This window comes from Aptenodytes forsteri, unplaced genomic scaffold (genome assembly GCF_000699145.1).
Source record: "Aptenodytes forsteri isolate BGI_AS27 unplaced genomic scaffold, ASM69914v1 Scaffold323, whole genome shotgun sequence".
Classification (NCBI taxonomy): Eukaryota; Metazoa; Chordata; class Aves; order Sphenisciformes; family Spheniscidae; genus Aptenodytes; species Aptenodytes forsteri.
The window spans coordinates 1,012,067-1,030,870 of record NW_008795323.1 but is presented as its reverse complement, the minus strand read 5'-3'; the positions used below and the strand labels follow the sequence as shown (position 1 = coordinate 1,030,870).

The window sequence follows — 18,804 nt, the reverse complement described above, 5'->3', positions numbered from 1 at the left end:
CATTATATTTGTTAATTTTTGTACTCAAAGGATAGATTACAGCTGTACAAAACTACAAAATACCAAGTATAGCACAAACACAGAGGCACTTTTGTTCCATACTATAACCAATTTCAGATAGGGGTCAGACCCCTCTTCTGTTAGAGGCAGTGGAGTCTGCCCCCAACAGAGCTTTACCAAGGGCTACCCTAGTAAAGTCTTTCTGACTTATTTTCCTTCTACCCTAAGCGTAGACAACTGCACACGGCAGCCCTGAGCCTGGTTCCAAGCACACAGAAGGAGAAAACCTGCCTGTTGAGATCCTCACCGGCTTAAAAACACAGGAGCAATCACTGCAGCTAAGGCTCAGGGAGAGGCTGCTGACACATACAGCAAGAGCGGGGCTTGGAAGGGGCTGCAAAGCAAAGCAAGGGCTGTTACTAAAATTCTCCTCAAGAAGTCATTAGCTGGGGGTTTTGGAGTGTCGCATGGATAAATCTCATCACAGGGATAGGGTTATGCTGAGGTGCTCTTAGCCTAGGGCAGCGGGGTCCGTCTCCACCAGATTCACCGCTGGCAAGTCTTGTCAGCAACTCCATTTGTTAGAACCGTGCTGGTAAGTATTTGGTTATATTTTAGGCTGGGGAAGTCTCGTAATTCTCTAGGGGAAGCCCTTCCATGACATTGCCATTGCTTTTTCTGTGATGATGCCCTAAATGGTTCTCATCCCATGTTCAACAAATGTTTGCAGCAAAACTCATGTAAATTCCTGTCGTTTGGGCAATTTCTCAGCACAGACAAGACCGCTGGAGAGGTCAATTATGAACCTACCTTTCTAATATAATTAGTTATTGATTAATGTTTGATAGGCTGACATTTAAAAAAAAAAAAAAAAAGGAGAAAACATTATGAAGAAAACAAAAGGATTGGTTTCTTGTATCGCAGGAAAATCTTGATAACTCAGGAAATAACTCCTAGTGGAGAATTCTAGACTTCCTAACTTTTCTTTTTCCCAATTATTCTGCTTGTGACCTGCAAAATACATGTGAAACTGTTGACAAATGACTTTTCAGGAGGAACTGATCCAGAGTAATCGAGGAAGAGAGTTTTGCTTTTGAAGGTCTCATATAATCATGCAACTTTTACAGCCAGACAACAACAGAGGGCAATAGATCTCTATGAAACATCACATCTTCAGAAAGGTTTCCATTTGATGACACTGATAGCAATTTTGGCAGCTCTTTTCACTGCCTCACAGGGATCATTCAGACACTGCTGAAATGTATCTGTATGTTCTAGAAGTGTCTTGCGGCCCTCTGGTAGCTCAGCCAGCATGGTGAGGGTTTTGATTGCACTCAGACGGGCTTTGCTGGTTTCCTCAGCAGCCAACTTCAGCAAAGGTGGAATGGCTTCAGCACCTAGGGCTGAGAATCTCCCTGTAGAGAAATAAACTGGCTTTAAAATGTGTTATTACACATAATCAACATGCTTTTGAATTGCTACTTTCTACTCCCTGCTGAGCTACAGCTCTGAACACCCCGGAGGGTGCAGTGCAAAGAGGTAGGACATGCTTTTCTTTTGAAGACCAAAGCTAGCTGCCAGCTGTTTATTTTTAAGAAAAAATATCTTTCTTAGTTAACTTTATCTGCTTTGCACATTACTATTTCATTTGCAACAAATTACCTACGAATATACGAGGCACCGAATGATAGGATAAACTATTTTGGGGGAGGGTTAGATGCCCTTAAGAATATCCTCCATTCTTTCATTTTTAAAGACACTTCAAACACCGAGATCCACTCCTGTGTTGTCTTTGGAAGCCAGGGGGACGGTTGCAGAGGAGGACTGGAACACAATTGCTGTTATTAAGATTCTTTTATGTCTAATTACTCATTCATCACACTGAAAATTTAGCAGTTAGTATTTTCAGTGTCATGTAACTTACTTGGGAGAACTACAGACCTTATTAATATTCATTCCTCTCCCAGCTGTGAAAACCCCCCCGCCTCTAACCACAAAAAGAGTTTCCAGAAAGTAGTGCTCCTCCGCTGAGGACTGGTGATTCAGAGTAGCTAGCTTCAGGTATGTGGATCTCTGTATGGTCTGGACTTACACAGAAAATGTTCCCCCTCTGGAGCAGCACTCTGGAGGGAAATGACGCAGGTGGGGAAGATAAAACTTCTTGACCTACTTCAGGTGAATGAAATGTGAAATATACTGTCTCTCCTAGACACTATGGGGGAGCAACAATACTTGCTCGAGACAGATCTAAAGAAATGTCCTAATCTTACAGTTTCTTGAAGAGCTTTAACACTATCAGAAACTGAGGACTTGGCGGGGGGGAAGAGGGAAAAAGTTTTGTTACTAAGTTGTCTTAGAATTGGATTTCCAGAAAATATCCCCACAGAACTGCCTCTGTCTCTCACCTTGAGGTTTAACAGTAGCAAACATCAGTGCTCCTGTTGCGCTAGCTTGGACTTCAGGATCTGTATCTTCCAACAGGCTCACCAGCACAGGAATAACTTCTTCACATACCACGCTTTTTCCCTCTGGATGAGTACTGTGCAGAAAAGATGGTTAAGATGCTTTCTTGAACTGCGCCTGCTAACCAGGCAGCTACCTACAGCTTCTCCCCATGCCTGGACCCCTGCAGCCCTCCTTCGTTTCATGACAACAGTGCTGACACAGTCCTCATCTCTGTTTTCTTTGGAGTCACAATGTTCTGACTGTTAGACAGATGGCAAGCGCCACTACCCAGCCACAAAGAAAAGAAAGGGGATGTCTGTTTGTGCCTGGTGTCTATTAAATCTGCTTGCTGATACAATACTGATGATATCATATTAACCTATGTGTGTGGGCTTAACAATTTTTTAGGCTATTTTTAGGTGATGTTTGGATTTTTTTTTTACTTTCTATGATACACTGGAGATTGATGGGCAACAGCATGTGACAGGATGTAGGATTGTGTGCTGGTGGTCCTAAGGGCAATTTAGTTAGAAACCTGGCTGTTGAACCCTATACAGATTTTAAAACCTGCTAAATTAGGAGTCTGCAATTAATTCTTCTCCCAGGTCAGTTTTCTCTCTTTCTTTCCAGCCTCTTTAATGCAGGCAATATTTAACATGGCCCAGCTACTGAGGGACCTAGAGCATAGCTGATGTCCATACTCTAGGTGCATTTCTGCTTTCTTTCTATGACTCATTTTATCTATACTCTCTTTCTTTTCCTGTAAAACCTCACTTTGTTATAGGACATTAGGAAGTGTTTTGTGCCAATTGGTATGTAAACTACATGATCTGCAGCCCTTTTTAAATTAGACATCTGTTGAGAACTTCTATTATATTTTGTGATTGCAGGACAGTGGACTTAAGTTGTTCCTTTCATCCAGTGTTTGACACACAAATTTAATATAAGGATTGCTTTTTCTGATCCATCACTGATGTACGTAGCAGCCTGTGTCAGAAAACTATTTCTGTCCTCAATCACACTGAAAGTTTCCCAGGACTTTTAATTTTTTGAGAGAGAGCGGTTGTCCAAAAAAGTAAGGGAGCTTCTCCCTACCTCCATAGTGGTCAGAATCTTGTTTTCACATGATTTATCATGCAAGAATTTTTTCTCAGCAGTGCTGTACCAGGCAAAAAAATCCTGATTTCACTGCCAATACTGAAGACAAATAGAAGGAGAAGGAATGACATTTCCTCATCAGCATCTGCTTTCTTGAGTGATTTATAGCAGTTATGATTTTTAGAAGTCTTCTACCTATGTGTGCATTCAGGCTGATACCGCTTTACATGTGAAATGTGACAGCTTCAATGTGTCGTGGAACACAACTGTAAACTAATGACACTGATTCACTCATGAAATGAGGATTTTCTTGGGCTTAAGTATTATAGACAGATTTCTTTTACTTTACCCAATCTCTAACAGGACCCAAGCTGCTTTGCTTCTGATGGCCACTGATGAGTGTGTGAGCTTTTCCTTCAGGATAGTAATGGCACCAGTTGCTAGAGCTTCAGAAGCCTCCACACGCAAGCAGTTGGAGAGCGTATCTAGGATTAGCTCCTGGATTCCATCCGACTCAGTCTTCAATTTGAATACAAGTAAGGGAATCAAACCAGCACGCAGTATGCCAACAGCCCCTACAGGAGGAGACAGAGAAGGAACATGGGTGAGGTGTGAGTGCATTTACTACTTCTACCTGCACTTGGAATTTCTTAATAGGATCAAAATACATATGGTAACTCATTTCCTTACACAGATGTGAGATTGAGAGATGGAAACTACTACAACACTGCTCTGTTCATAAATGCCATCTTAGCATTGCTTCCTCAGGAAGCTTCCCCAACAATCCTGTAAAGACATCAGCCCAAGTAATAACCAGCATGTCAATTGCTCTGATGTTCCCCGTTTCCCCCACTATAATATTTCTCCCAAAATTATTCTTGCTAAGAAAATACAGGAATTATATATATAAAACTCACCTTATATCCAGCCTTTCTAACTGTTCTCAACATGAACAGATGCTAAGAGATGCTGGGATGTGAGCCTTTAGAGCTAATACTTTGAATCTCCACTATGGTTTCTGGGGGGGAAGTCAAGGTTTTGGAAACTGTCAGCTTCCTCACGCCTTTCTTTGTAGTAATTCTGTCATGGGGAAAATTTAAATTTTGAGCTTTCCAGCAGTCAGTACTCTTGCACTATCTACTAAAGGAAACAGCATCAAAGGTAGAAAGATCGTCATCTGCCCTGCAAGTGATGTCTTTGCTATGAGCAAGTGTATGATTTGTACCATTTCTTACACAATACTAAGTCAACACTGAAACAGCAATGCCATGGGAAAGCAGAAAGCAGAACGTACTGTCCGTGAGCAACTATGTGAAAACAAAATTCTCCAGCTGTCTTGTTGCTAAGACCAATTCTTTGGTTGCTAAGAGAAATGCAGCTCCTTTCAAAGTGATTCATATATGGTTAGATAAGGAAGTTTTGTGGATAAGAGTCATCAAGGTATTTTCAAATGAATCTCCACAGTCAGGGATAAAAGGACAAGGAGGAAAGAGATTTTGATGGCCCTTGGTAGTGCATGGGAGAAACCCCTCAACTCGACAATCAGGTGAAAAACATGATTCTAATCTAGAGGTTATTCTGTTGTACATATTTCTGAGGTTTTGCTGACATTGAATAACTTCTTATGTTACTAACTTTTTAGGATCCACTTTACTAATGCAAATGCAAAGAAACGCCTAGGGTTGATATTATTACAGCTTTTACTACCTGTGCTACATTTGGAGGTCAGTTGCTGTGAGAATTCAAATAAATAATAAGGAAAAACAGAATCAGATGAATCACTCTTGAAGGCTAACAGCACTTTAAAAACAAGGATTTCTCCTTGTGCCAGAAAGGCAAAGCAGGAAAGGCAAGTGAAAGAATGTTGTTATCTTTGAAGCTGCGGCTCTGTGTATCACTAGATGGGGGTGGTGGGGTGGCATTTTCATAGTTAAAAAAACCCTCAATCCTACATTTATGTCCCCTGGAGGAATGAAAAGAAGAAAATTCTCAAGCATCAGCTCCAGCCCATTCATACTGTCCCCATAGAAGGATGTGATAAAGGAAACCTGCACTGTTGGTCTGGCAAAGGACTCTCTCGGAGAGGTCCCCAAGAAGGAGGCAAAGCTTGCACAGCTGACTCTATCGCCCAGCATTAACTCCCTTGACAAAGATTACAGGTGTTTGGATTGTCGGTTATAGGTATAGAAGGGTTATGGGTGGGTTAAACAACAGTAAGGATATGGCTGGGAATACTCCATGCCTTATGGAGTCCCAAGCAGTAGGGAACCCAGCAGCGAACTGCTCCCATGGAAGTAGCTTAAAGCAGTCTTAGATGACCATAAATCATATCCAGAATTCATTTAGCCACACTTCCCAATGGTCTTTTGAAATAGCCTATGAAAGACAAGATTTTTCAAAGTCAACTTTTAAAACTCCTCCCAAAGTTTTTTATGAAAAGAAACTATATGGCCTGTGTGCATGAAATTGGGATAGCCAGACTGCTCGCACAGTCACCATGTACGCTTCTAAATTCTGGGTTGCTGTGGAAATCAGTATAAAATCAAGATTTGGGAGGTACAGTTTCAGAGGAAGATTATGAATTGGAGGTGATAGTCTTATAAGCTGACATTCTGTGTAGCAAGCACCTATTTATTGTACAGTTGCTTTACCAGATGATTTGTGATACTCTTCAATCAAAACCACATCTGGACTACTTGACCTTAAAGTAATTTCATTCTTTCTAGATAAGATAACACACTGAATGTAAATGTAAATAAGAGTAGCAAAGAACTGAAGTTTAAACTCCACGCTTCTCCAGAGCCTTTGTGTAGATTTAATTCACATTGATACCAATCTTCCTTGGGATAGTGTCACACCATAAGCATTGCATCATATCATTTCATAAGCAAACACTTGTTCTTGCGCAGAGTAGTCAGCATTCTGGCTTGAGCCCAGAGAAGCCATTGCTTCCTTTAATTTAACTTTCCGTCTTTCTGTAACAACTATTGCTATAGCATTCTGTCTACCTTTCTCGTGCTGGTAGATGTACTTTTTTCTTTCCCAGACAGGTTTCCATTACTATTTTTTGCACTTGCTTTCAAATACTTGATCACCAGTTTTTTAACCCATCATCTTCATTTCCATTTTTAGTTTTCTGCAATTCCCTCTTTTTCAGGACTTCCTTGCTAACTTATTTCAGTTCTCTTGATCACTTTATCATCATATTGCCAGTAAGTACTATCAGCATTCAGGTTTCACTTCTTTGTGTCTGCGTCTTTCACTTATCTTCTAATATATTCAACCAATACATTCAACTAGCAGGACTGCTTTCATTGGCCCTCGAGTTTATTCCTTCCAGTTAATGTTTATTGACTTTCTTTGACTCGGTCATCCCTCACTCATTGCATTTGCACTTCATGTCTTCTTTTGGTGCTAGCCTTTACTATTGCACTGCAGTCCTGAGCGCAAAATATACAACAAAGCCACTTTATGTCTGTTTCAATAAGCTGGCAAGATAATGTATAGAGTGTTGCCTAGGGTAGCTTTTATTTTGTGGAGCCATTAAGTAATATTTATTCTGTGGTCAGAGATCCCCATGTAGCTAGTCGGTGCTTATTTTGTATGAACACTTGGGCTGTTTTCATTTTTTTAAAATATGTTTTATTTTACCAGGCCAGGTCTCTGTACCAAGTGCTTTCTTATCTACTGTTTTGTCAAGCTGTCCTATCCAAAATGCTATCATGCTACTAAAGGGAGCTTCCCAGATATAAATATAGTAAAAAAGATGAATTGTTTGACCTTGTCAAAAGTCTCAATGTGGTGAAGAGAAAGAGGGTGGAGAGGAAAGGCCATCAACAACAACAAAAAGAGACTACCTAACATTGAGACTGAAATTTCCAGGTGGAAATTCGTCATGGCTTTCCCAAGGGAGCCAAAGGGTAAAAGGTCTAGGGAGGTAAAAGGGAAAAGGGAGGAGTCAAAATCAGTGGAAAGTTGTTTGAGAGTTACTTGTAAATTAGAGCCGTCTCAGATCTTGCATCTTACTGAGCAAGCAATAGGAGGGGAAGGTAAGCTGGTGTTTCTTGTAGTCCTATACTGAAAAATGCGGCGGCATCCTCAGGAGCTTGACTTTTCATTAAAATATCGCTCTTTCAAAGGCGATTTATCTATTGCAGCGAGTGTTCTAGATACCCTGGGCATAGTGAAGTAGTAGGGAAAAATGTTTTCAAAATGCAAATAGTTGCATTTGCAGCTGCATAGTTGACATCATTATTGATCTGTTTTTCTGAGAACTTGTAATCTTCCCTTGGGCTGCTTTTTATCTGAGCACTCGTCTCTTCCTTCTCATAACCCTCTGGCCACTCTCATCCTCCCTTTCCTGACTCTTTTTTTCAAATAGGCCCAAAGAGGAGTTGCCATTTTTTCTGTTCTCTCAGTATGGCTGCAGGGTATGTAAACAAATCAAATTTTGTAGAAGACAAAGGAGTCATTTATAGTACACAACAGTGGTGTTTTGTTTTTCAATTACATAAATCAATTAAATCAGATTACAAATCCTTTTCCTTACAAATGTTGGTTTTCAACTCAAAGCCATTTAAATGTTTGTTTTAGTATGAAGCATGTGCCTCATGCACGGCCACAAAGTGATGTACAGTGTAGTATAACATAGTAAAATAATATGTAAACACAAATTCTATATAATATGAATGTTTTGTTAGACCTCAGATGTCTCTTTGTGATGTTCACACAACTATTTGAAATGCTTGGTAACAACATTTCTACTTAGGAAGTGGCACACGAGGAAAAGAAAAGCAGAGCCAGATACAATCGGAATTAAAAATGCTGCCTAGCATCATGGTGTGCTGTCAACACATCCAGTACACAGCGGCTGTGAAATCCCAGGATGGGAGCTCACTAACTGTGAGTAGCCAAATGATCCTGGCAAAATTTCTAGACGTAGCAGGTCTCTTGCTAGCACTGTAATAGTTTAGCACCATTTTAGAGGTAGCAAAGTGTTTATTAAACTAGTGAGTGCTAGCACATATTATATACACTTAAAAATCAGCGCTTGTATGATGTTTCCTTTCTGAGTGACAAGATGACCACAGAAGATCCTTCCCTGGCACACCTTCCTTAATAACTCCTTGCTCACTACTCTTTAAATTACAAAAAAAAAAAAAAAAAAATCTTTAGACTCCCTGAGAAGATTTCTGAGTTGCCAGTCGCAAGAGCATAGTTTAAGAACCCTGTCATAGCTAATTTAACGTTAAGATTCAGTATTTTGAGTCTCAGTGCTTCCAGCATTAAGGCTGTGTCAGGGAGTAGATTAAATATAATACTGCTATAAAACTGGGCTGAAATTTCCTTCTGGTAAGTTTGGAGCAGGAGGTAGACCACATTAAATGAAATAGGACTCGCCTGCCTATACTCCGTCAGCTTTATCATCTTCTAAATGAAGAGGAAAATTCTGTTGACATCTTTGAAAGTCAGAATATTTTCCTCTTCTTTGCAACAATAATTCTCTGTCTTTCAATGATAATTTAACAGGAATAAGCAGTAGTGTCCCAAAGGATGCCTATGCCTAGAGACAAAGAGTATCTCTCATCTTAAAGGACTGAGAGGTGGAAAGTCCCTGTTTAAATGAACTGAAGAGCTACTAGGATAGTAGCTGAGAACGGAGGAAAACACTGCAGATATTGGTATTGGACTAGAAATAGTAAATTCTATTTCAAACCCTTTCAGATCTGTGCATTGGCTAAATGTGTTTATCTTATGACAGCCCTAGGGATTTACCAGGTATAAAATCACAACCTAAGTAGTGGTATCTGTCATATCCTCACTAAAAATACAACAGCTGTAAACTTTATAAAGGCATTATGGGATCTGCTTCTGAAGCCACTGAGAATTTTTCCAATACTAAGGATTTCAGGATGCTATCTGAATGAAAGACATAATAGAAATTAAGGTTATGGAAGTATTAAAAAGTCAGCAGTACACTGGAGAAGCACATAATGTGGCTGCCCCTGGGGATCCTTTAAAAATCCAAAATGTTTCCAGCATTAACAAGGAACAGGAAAGATTGGTCTGATAAACAAGAGGTTCCTAATCCTCAGTAAAGAATGAAAGAGACTCCTGCATATCTTGTTTTTGTTTTTAGAAACTTTGCTTTAGCGTGTCTGAAATTGTAATGTCAAAGCACCGCTGAAAATAATTAACATAGAAACTACAACTAATATATCTGCATTAGCTTCTCTATTATAATTTAGAAATCCAAGAAACAGATTAAATTAAAAAAAAAAATTGTCATTTTGGTAGTAAATAAGACTGCCTGTGACCTTCTGCTTGAAAGCAATGGGTTTAACCATCTAAATCATTTATACCCTATGAAAAGAGGAGTAAGAGCTAAAGAACTTAAAAATTCTGGTCTACAGAATGTCTTTTATCACAGCATCTCTAGAAACCCTGGGGATGAATTAGACAGAGTAGACTTGTGTTTCACATAGAGACAGTTTCCAACCTGAAAAATAAATCTTGGATTCTGTTTTTGTACAAGAATTATCTACAGGGTAAGATCAAGAATTGACCAAGACAAGCACCCTACTTCTGACTGATGTCAGTGTCAGATCCTCTAGTGTAAAGTCACCAGAAACACTATGGTGGAAATAATGAAATGTGCTCTCTGCTGTAGTAATGCATAATCCATGAACTGTGGATTGCTGGTCATTCATACGGCATCAGAAGGTAGTCTCCAAAGTGAAAGCAACTTTTTCTTCTTTTAATAAAACTGTATTCATACATTATCGTATACAAGAAAGCAAACAATCAAAATGAAGGTGAAATAGAAGTAACAAAGTAATGCTGGCTTATAAATTTTTTTTTCCTCGTTCTAATTGTTGATAGTCTGCTTGCACATTGAAGTATAAGCATCGGTATCTTTTGCAGTGTTTTTATTTTGCCCTTCAGAGCTCTAGCTGCTTGCATTTCCCATATAATTAATCTTCTTTAAGTTAATAAGGTTTCTAAATTTGTGACTTAATATATTACACTCATCATGATCATCCCATATACCTACATGTGTGAATGCATGTGCATACGTATAACATGCATTCAACTGATCTTGCATGCATATTGGTCACACAAATTAGGAAATTTCTTGGCTTTTATTTCTCTGACAAAGTACCTTTCCCTCATTCAGAGGAAGTTTTTTAAAAATCGTAAAAATTAAAGACTGAAAATAACCCAGAGGTTTTTTTTTTTTTCTTGTTCTTTTGGATGAAGAAGGAAATGTCATCTTGAAATTTATTAATTTTCTCTACAGGGAAGACTTTGCCAAAATGCATGAAGGAAGGAAAACAATCTGACATATGTATTACTTGCGCCAAAGTCCTCAGATCAATTACTGTGGAGAAAATTAAAGCCTTGAGATAACTACTCCCAAAAAGCTGAGCATCAGCCACTGAGTTGCTACCCCACATCAGATTTTCCAGGTCAAAATTTGTCCTTTTCTTCTGCTGGTCGGTAATGGAGACATGTAGCTATAAGATGAGACTAAAAGGGACCAGTGCAGCCCTTAACCATAAGAGGCTCTGCTGACATTCTGCTTCCACAAGTACCTGTTGTGAAATACAGCATTCACAGAAAACAGTGAATTTAGTGTGCTTAACACAGAGAATATGTTCAGAAGAGAACCTGGACTGGCACATTCACAAACACTAACTTAAATATTGGATTTTATACTTTATACCAAGCATGTACATCAAGAGTGTAGAAAGTGTTAACAATTACTATAGCAAGTTTCAGTCACAGAGAAATTGATACTGTAAGGTGAACACGACATTATCAGTTTGACAGATGTTCATATGATTATTACTTACATTGTAGTAAATTTTAGAGATTCCTGTGGAGAAAGGTGGTCTGCTCTGTCACAGAGGCTTGTTGTAAAGGTGTGTGAGAGACAGCTTATTTCCTACACAGATTATTGTCTAGATGGAGAGGGCAAAAGGAGTGGATGGGGAGGAAAAGGCAAAAAGTTGTTTAAAGTAATTCTTCAGGTCAGTTGAACAGCTGAGAAATCATTAAGAGCCAGTTTATCTCCATGTTCCCTAGGTAGTGTTGCTCAGCTGGTGGCCATAGCTCACCAGCAAGAGTACCATGCTCAGAGGGGAAGGCTGCAGGCTGTTAACTCTCCTGCCTGCTGCAGACCCATGGCCTCTCCCCTGATTTCACGGGAGAGACGAACAGGGAGGTGGGCTAGGCTGGAGGCTCGGCAGGACGAGGATAGTGTCCTCTGTGGGAAGCTGTACAAGAGCAGACAGCTTCCTCAGAGCCGCAGATAAGTCTTGGTATTAATCATACTGGTGTGGTGTCTAAAAATGCCTGACCGTTTGGAGAGAGACCCTTCGGGGGACTGTGGCAATGTTTTACGCTAATAAAAACAGTTTTGAACTTTTAAGTCCAACTGCCTTACAAGCCCTTAATGCGAGAGAAATGCACAATTGCAAGTTTTCAGTTTTCAGAATTTCTGCTGAGAGAATAGATTTTTAAAAAAATCTCTTCCTCTTTTGGGGTAGAAGGCCAAAAACTTAAATCAACATGAATGAAGTTCAAGAAATAGTTTTGTTAAGTATCTTAAATTTCTATATCTGGAAGCTGTATCTGTGCAACTGGAATTCTGCATTACAAAATGGCATTACACAGCAAAATGACCATTATAACATTTTGGTTATCTTTAACATTCACCTTTTGCAACTAGTGAGTTAACCTCACACGTGCTCAGATGTAAAAGAGCAGTCATTTTTTCAGTTTTGTTCCTTAGGAGAAATATATAATTAAGATGGTGAAAATATTCTCTGAACTTCTATAGTATAACTGAATCACAATCAATCAGAAACAGAGGTATATGAAAGAGAAAGTTTCCTATATAGATTTGATTATACTACTGTCAAACAATAAATAAAAATGAGAGGCTTAAAGGAACAAAGTATCTAGAATTAATTATATAACAGGTACTGAGGAATTTAATCTTGAAAATTAACATAAACTTGCTTTGAATACATGAATCATTGCACAGACTGAAAGACTGCAAATAGTGGCAGAAGACAACAGGAGGAGGTTAAAGGGAACATTAATTCAGTCTCATTGTATAAGCACTTCTTTTTTACATTTTCTTCATTGTTAGAAGGGTGGGAGATTTATTTTTAATTTATTCACTTCAAAAAATGACCTGATAGAAATTTCAAAGAAGAAACTGGAGAAATTGTGGTGTTGACAAATCCACTGCTTATATTTGCTGACCTAGCATGCTGGCAAAGCTGCAGTAAGTCAATTTTATCCTACAGTTCACGCTGCTTACACTGGTGCCAAGACGAGCACAACTGAATGGTTAGAACTGATAAAACCTCTAGGAAAAGAAGAATACAGTACTATAGGTGGGTGAAATCCTTTTCTGCTTCAGATGGTCTGGCTTGGCAATTTTGTTTGAAATGAGAGTAGAAGAAACACATCTTGATTAGAACCACAGGCCCAGATGGCTGCACGACATGAGTGGAGCTGTATGGAAAGGCAGACTGATACTCCACTTTCCACTCAGACCTGCTACTTTGCAGATTCCACGTTTTCCATGGGAAGCCATGTTCTTAAGGAAAACTACTTATACTACTCAATGAAAATTGCATTCTGTTCTGAATGAGGTTCTACGATAGTGCTTTCCAGCATGTTTTAGTTTATATTTTATTTCCAGCAGTGAAAAATTCCTAAATCTTTATTGAATACAAGACTGCCAAGGTGTGGGCTGCTTTGAGGATGATTTGGTTTTTGAGTGCCTCCCCAATAAATGTTGCTCTTGGGTTGAGAGCCTTATTACTCCAGTGAGCTGTAAATCACAGATGTTGGCTGAAAGGAGTCTATCACAAATAGGCACGTCTTAATATTATACATATTTTCTCATTAGAGATGCATTCCTGAATGAGGGTCTCTAAGTGAATGAATGAAGGTGTTCTTGCAAAAAGACCTTTTTTATCATTTATTTGGAAAACAACTAGTGCAGTAGGACCCATGCCACAACAACAGTGAAATGAACCTGTTACTTAACCTGGACTAAAATATTAGGTCTACCTTCTGTAAACATGCTAGATTAAGCATAGGCACTTCAACAGCACTACTAATGTGCTTATCTTTAAGAACATTATATACAGAGTATTCAAAACACTGTTAAACAGAAACAGAGAATCATATTTGCAACAATTATAACAGATACCAGAAACTATTTCATCAGCTGATAGAAATTACTGCCATTTTAATATGCTTTTCAAAATAACATTGTTATAAGTAAGTCTGAAAACTACATTAATTGAAAGGTTTGATGAAGTGTTTATCAATTTAATCAGTTACTTTGTTAGGTAAAGTTAGCATAATGTGCTTTGCCCATTTCATTGATTCCATCACCCAGTTAGTAAGAAAGTGATTTGGATGGCTAAATGTAGGTTTCTAGTGTCATTTTAGTATCTGAGGTATCACTTGGGACTGTCAGGTATGACTTAAGACCTACAGGACACTTGGACATTTCTAGGGTGCAGCTGGAGGCCAGACGGGATACCCTTGAAAGCTGAAAATGGTCTTGGAGACTTATGTCTGGAGGCTGAACTGCTTCCTAAGTCACCTCCATTTGTTATTTGAACTGATCTTGTGCATGTCATTGACAGAGCAAAAACTTTTAAAAAAGAGGAGTGGTAAATCACAAAAAACAGCAGTCACATTTATGCAATTTTCTATTAGTTTATCACTAATGTAGTCATAGACCAAGCAGTCTTTTGTACAATTTTTGACCCCTCTGTCTACGAATGCTTCACAAAAGAGGTAATGATCAGTTATAACTGGCTAAAGCTACCACTTTGTACATCTACTTTGTACTTCATAAATGATCACTGGTTGGTAGGTGTATGCAAGTAATATCCTTATTGACAAAATTAGTGGCAGGCCTGACATGGAATAGGTGTACAATTATCTAAACTAATTACTTAGACCTGACTGCAGTATTCCAAATTTTTACAGAACTGCTCTGGCACCTGAAGTCCCCATAGTAAAGCTACCTGAATGTCCCCAGCTCTTCTTCCATAGCTTCCCAGAATTACCTTCGTGTCCTCAAACAAAATTTTCAGTCTTTTTTTTTTAAACTACCAATTTCTTATTCCTGTTAATCAGACACGACAAGGTAACAAAAGGGAGAAATAATAGTGCCTGCTGAAATTGTAGCTATATCTCATGGTTCCTACGTGAAGTAGAATTATCATCTGTAAAGGATACAAGGAAATGTGAAATTCGATTATAACATTTTTTCTAAGTACCTATTAAAAAAATCTATAATTCTTTTGAGGCCCCAATTTGATACTTCTTCAGCTGGCAAGAACATCAGTGACAAAACCAAAAATATTTGAAATCAATAACTTTCTCCTTTTTGTTTGTTTGTTATTGTTATTTGATCTCAAGTGATTCTGTCAGTTGTTCATACTTCACAGATCTTTTGTTGTATGTTTTACTAAATGATCCTCACTTTCTTTCTGGGTTAAAGTTTGAGGGGGTTTTGTTTTGGTTTCCCCCTTCCTTTGCCCTTAATATTGAGGAATGAGGAAAGAATACTTTAATTCTCCTTTTTTTTTTTTTTGTAACATAATAATGCAGCCTTGAAGGATGGGTCCTTTACAAAGAACTACATTCCTTTATCTTATTTCATGGTATCTCTAGCTGTAGCTTTCTTCCCATGGAGGCTCTGAAGGAGTTGGGGGTCCATGTATCCATCACAAAGCTTAGGATAACTGAGGACTGCTATGTTAAGTTAACTGCACAGGAAAGCCAGTGTATCTTCCAGGGCTCCAGGCAAGCCTCCAAGCAGCTGTCCACCAGCTGCTGGATTTAATGCTTGTTCTTCTAAACTTGGCTTCAGTGGCAGCTGCTGATTCAGCAGTTGAGCCAATGACTGTGAGCTGCAAATACAGTAGGTACATAATAAAACCATGAAGGAAGGTATGTAAGGCACTTAACATTTTTAGGGTTTGGTTGTTTTTTCCTTTTTAAAATTTTTGTCTGCTGAAAAACTAGAGGAGTCCTTCTCTTTAGTTGATTGTGGTATTAGCTGTAACTCATTATCTGGATTCATATTCTGAAATGTCTCCCATGATTTGACCTCATAGGAAGGGTAAACAGTTGATATTAAGTGAAACCCTCAGTTACTTGAAGGATGTGAGAAGATAAAAGGGTGAAATCCTGGTAGAAAGTGAATTTTCATCCTAAATGATAAAGCCAGATGAGGTCAGGCTGATACCACCTGCTGGAAGGTGCGTTCATGACTTTTTTCCCCACCATCTCATAGTCACTGGTACAAAGCAACAATATGCCAGATAGTTATAAATATCAGATCCCAGTCATCTGTACTTGATGCTATTTTAAACTCTTCCACGTGAGAAAAATGGATAAAAATAAAAATACAGCTTTTTTATTCTTCTCTAAATGTTCTGTTCAGTTCTTCATGCTCAAAGAGAATCACAGACCCGTCTATAAATATCTAACCCAGATCTACAATTGCTTGTTAAAAAGTGCGTGTTTGGTAGAAAATTGAATGAAATACAAAATGTCTTTTATTATATTTTTATTAGACACCAGATGTGGCCTCTCAATTTACCCTCTATCATTCACCAAGAACATTGCATGTGTGCATATAAATATTTTGACGTTGTCATGGTATAATAAAGGGTAATTGATTAGAAAAATCCCTATGGGATTTTCCACTTAAGAGCACATTTCTGTTTTAGCACTATTGTCTTCAAACTAAACATGTATGAATGCATCTATTTTGATTGATCCCAAACAGACAGCAACAGTAAACAGGCAAGGATTTGGCTTTTGGTCAATGAATAGCACTGGCAAGTTGAGTGAAACTTGTGCAGCTAAGGGTTCCAGTAAGCTGCATGTTATATGTTACACCTCAACAGTCAAATGCTACTCCCTTCAAATTAAAACCTGCTCTGACACAGGAAAAAATGGTGACCTGCCTGACATGGAAGAGGGAGCAGGAATCCAGTCAGATCATCACAGTTCTCTCAAATTACTGTTTATTATTTCCAGGCAAAAAAAGTAACGCAAACTATTCACTTTCAATATGTATTTGTGTGTTTTCAATCTATCTATATACAAAGAACAACATTTAGAGTACTGAGCTAAACAACTGTTTTTATATGCCATTTGACTTTGGCATTTAATCACCTGTATATGCTATTTTGAGACATGTATTTCTCTTTAAATTCCTGTGGGAGCTTAGCTACATGTAGTGCAATCAATGCATGCTGAAATGCCCTAATTGAGAATTTCTGGATGCAGCACAAGGTGAGATTGAAGAAAACTTAGACACATCTGCTGATTTGTTTTTCAGATGAGTTGGGTTTTAACTCTGCCATTAATCAACAGCAAGCTCCCATACTGTGGTGTTGAAATAATAACACCTAAACTTCTCAGAGAAAGACCTGTTCCATTACTCACGTACTGCGTGCTCGCAATTCCTTCACTGACAAAATTTGATCTACAGTTAGGTGCCTCCCTCAAAACTGCAAGAAAGCAAGCGTTTTGTTATATCAATTGAAAATACCTAAAAGTGATGAAATCTGCAGAGAGCATGTGAACGATGATCTTCCTACCCAGGATGATGGTAGTTGATGCTGTGATTTCTGCCAAAGCTGGTTAATGTGTGGAAGATGCTTTCTCTCACATATAAAGTACTATACTGAAGATACATGTAATGTGACAGTTTCTATAGTAACTACTTGTTCTTTATGGAATAGCAGATTAAACCTGTACACCTTGTTATTGTTCTTTTATCCTATTATCTAGACCACTCAGTTACCACAGATACAATTTTTTATTCTATTCCCTTGCCAACATAACTATATCAGGGATTTATGCAATTGCAAGTAAAGAGTACATTTGGAAAACAAAACACTATTAGAATTTTAAAATTGACACTATCTGATCATATAAATGCACCACAAGACATATGTGCATATATATTGAAAGCTAAAATTCAAAATAAAACTGTAGATATTATCTTTTTTATTAAAGCAGGGCAAATTTATGACTTGAATATTATCATTTTGCTGGGAGAACAATGCAGTTATGTATATGACATTTCTTTTTTAAATGCTAGGAGTTTACCAGACCAACTTTGCCAGTCTAGATGTACTGGCAAACTCTTTTAGTGTGAACAAGACCTAAGATTCGTTACTTATAGGAAAATCTCCCTCACGTGGTATACTGATACATGGCTCTTATTTCTGTGCAAGAAAAAATTAACATTGCTGCATTGTGTTTTGCACTAAAATATTTCATTATTATAATTCGTCGATGCTATAGCTCTGCTGATAATATCAGTACTGGAAGTGATATTATTTACAGGAATCAGATGCTTTCTGCACTGTATTATGTTAGCCCTATTGTGGAAAAAAAATGCCCGCATTCCATCTATGTCTGAAAGTCTCTACTGCTGTCTCCAGCAGAAGTGTATCAGTAACAAATTACGTTTATAAAATTAGCGGTGTAGGGAGAAATCATAGCTATTTGGTCAGGGCTGCAGATTCAACAATGCAACTAATATTGTAGTATGGCCAAAAGGAAAAAGACACTAGAAAAAATGTAAAATATATTTTACATAGGGTAAATCCATGAATAAGATAAAAAGAAAATAATACTCATCATTACTTAGAAAAAGCTGTAGTAAATTGCACATACACAAATGCGACAGGAAAAGAGAAAGGGAAAAGCAGAAGAAAATATATGCACAGTACCGAGAGCAATCGGGTGATGGAAAAAGTGGAATGCAAACAGTAGATAAATTCTATATAACTAAATAAACTGGTTTTTCTCCCTTTACCCTTGATTGCATCATTCTAACATGTACATAACTTATTTCCTCTACTTCATCAGTCCCCTAAAATATGCATTGCGAAATTAAACATAAAAATTATAATCCTGACAGAGCCATGAACTGCACTACTGCAGAAAACATGGAACCGCTAAATAAATCCAAGAAGATAAATGCGTTTGTGCAGAGAGGCAAACCCTCTAATAGAAGGAAACGGAACACGTATGTGCATGCATATTATGTAATGCGTGAGTGCAACACAGCGTACGAGACGAGGAAAAAAACCCACAAACCCACTCGCCAACACTTAGCTCCTTATGCGCCACGGAGCCTCCGTGAGAGCGGGGCGGGGGCGCGGGGGCTGCAGGGCCCGGCCA

General features: G+C 38.4%; 1 protein-coding gene across 1 annotated transcript in view; it reads right to left on the bottom strand.

The window, feature by feature from the left end:
- Positions 1-1,173: 1,173 nt before the first annotated feature.
- Positions 1,174-18,804, bottom strand: part of RSPH14 (radial spoke head 14 homolog) — a 108,253-nt gene continuing 90,622 nt past the window's right edge. The window contains exons 4-6 of the mRNA XM_009279990.1: positions 3,893-4,118; positions 2,406-2,539; positions 1,174-1,415 (exon numbers count right to left, since the gene is read on the bottom strand). Coding sequence (XP_009278265.1) covers positions 1,174-1,415; positions 2,406-2,539; positions 3,893-4,118 — 602 coding nt within the window. The remainder of the gene's footprint in view (positions 1,416-2,405; positions 2,540-3,892; positions 4,119-18,804) is intronic.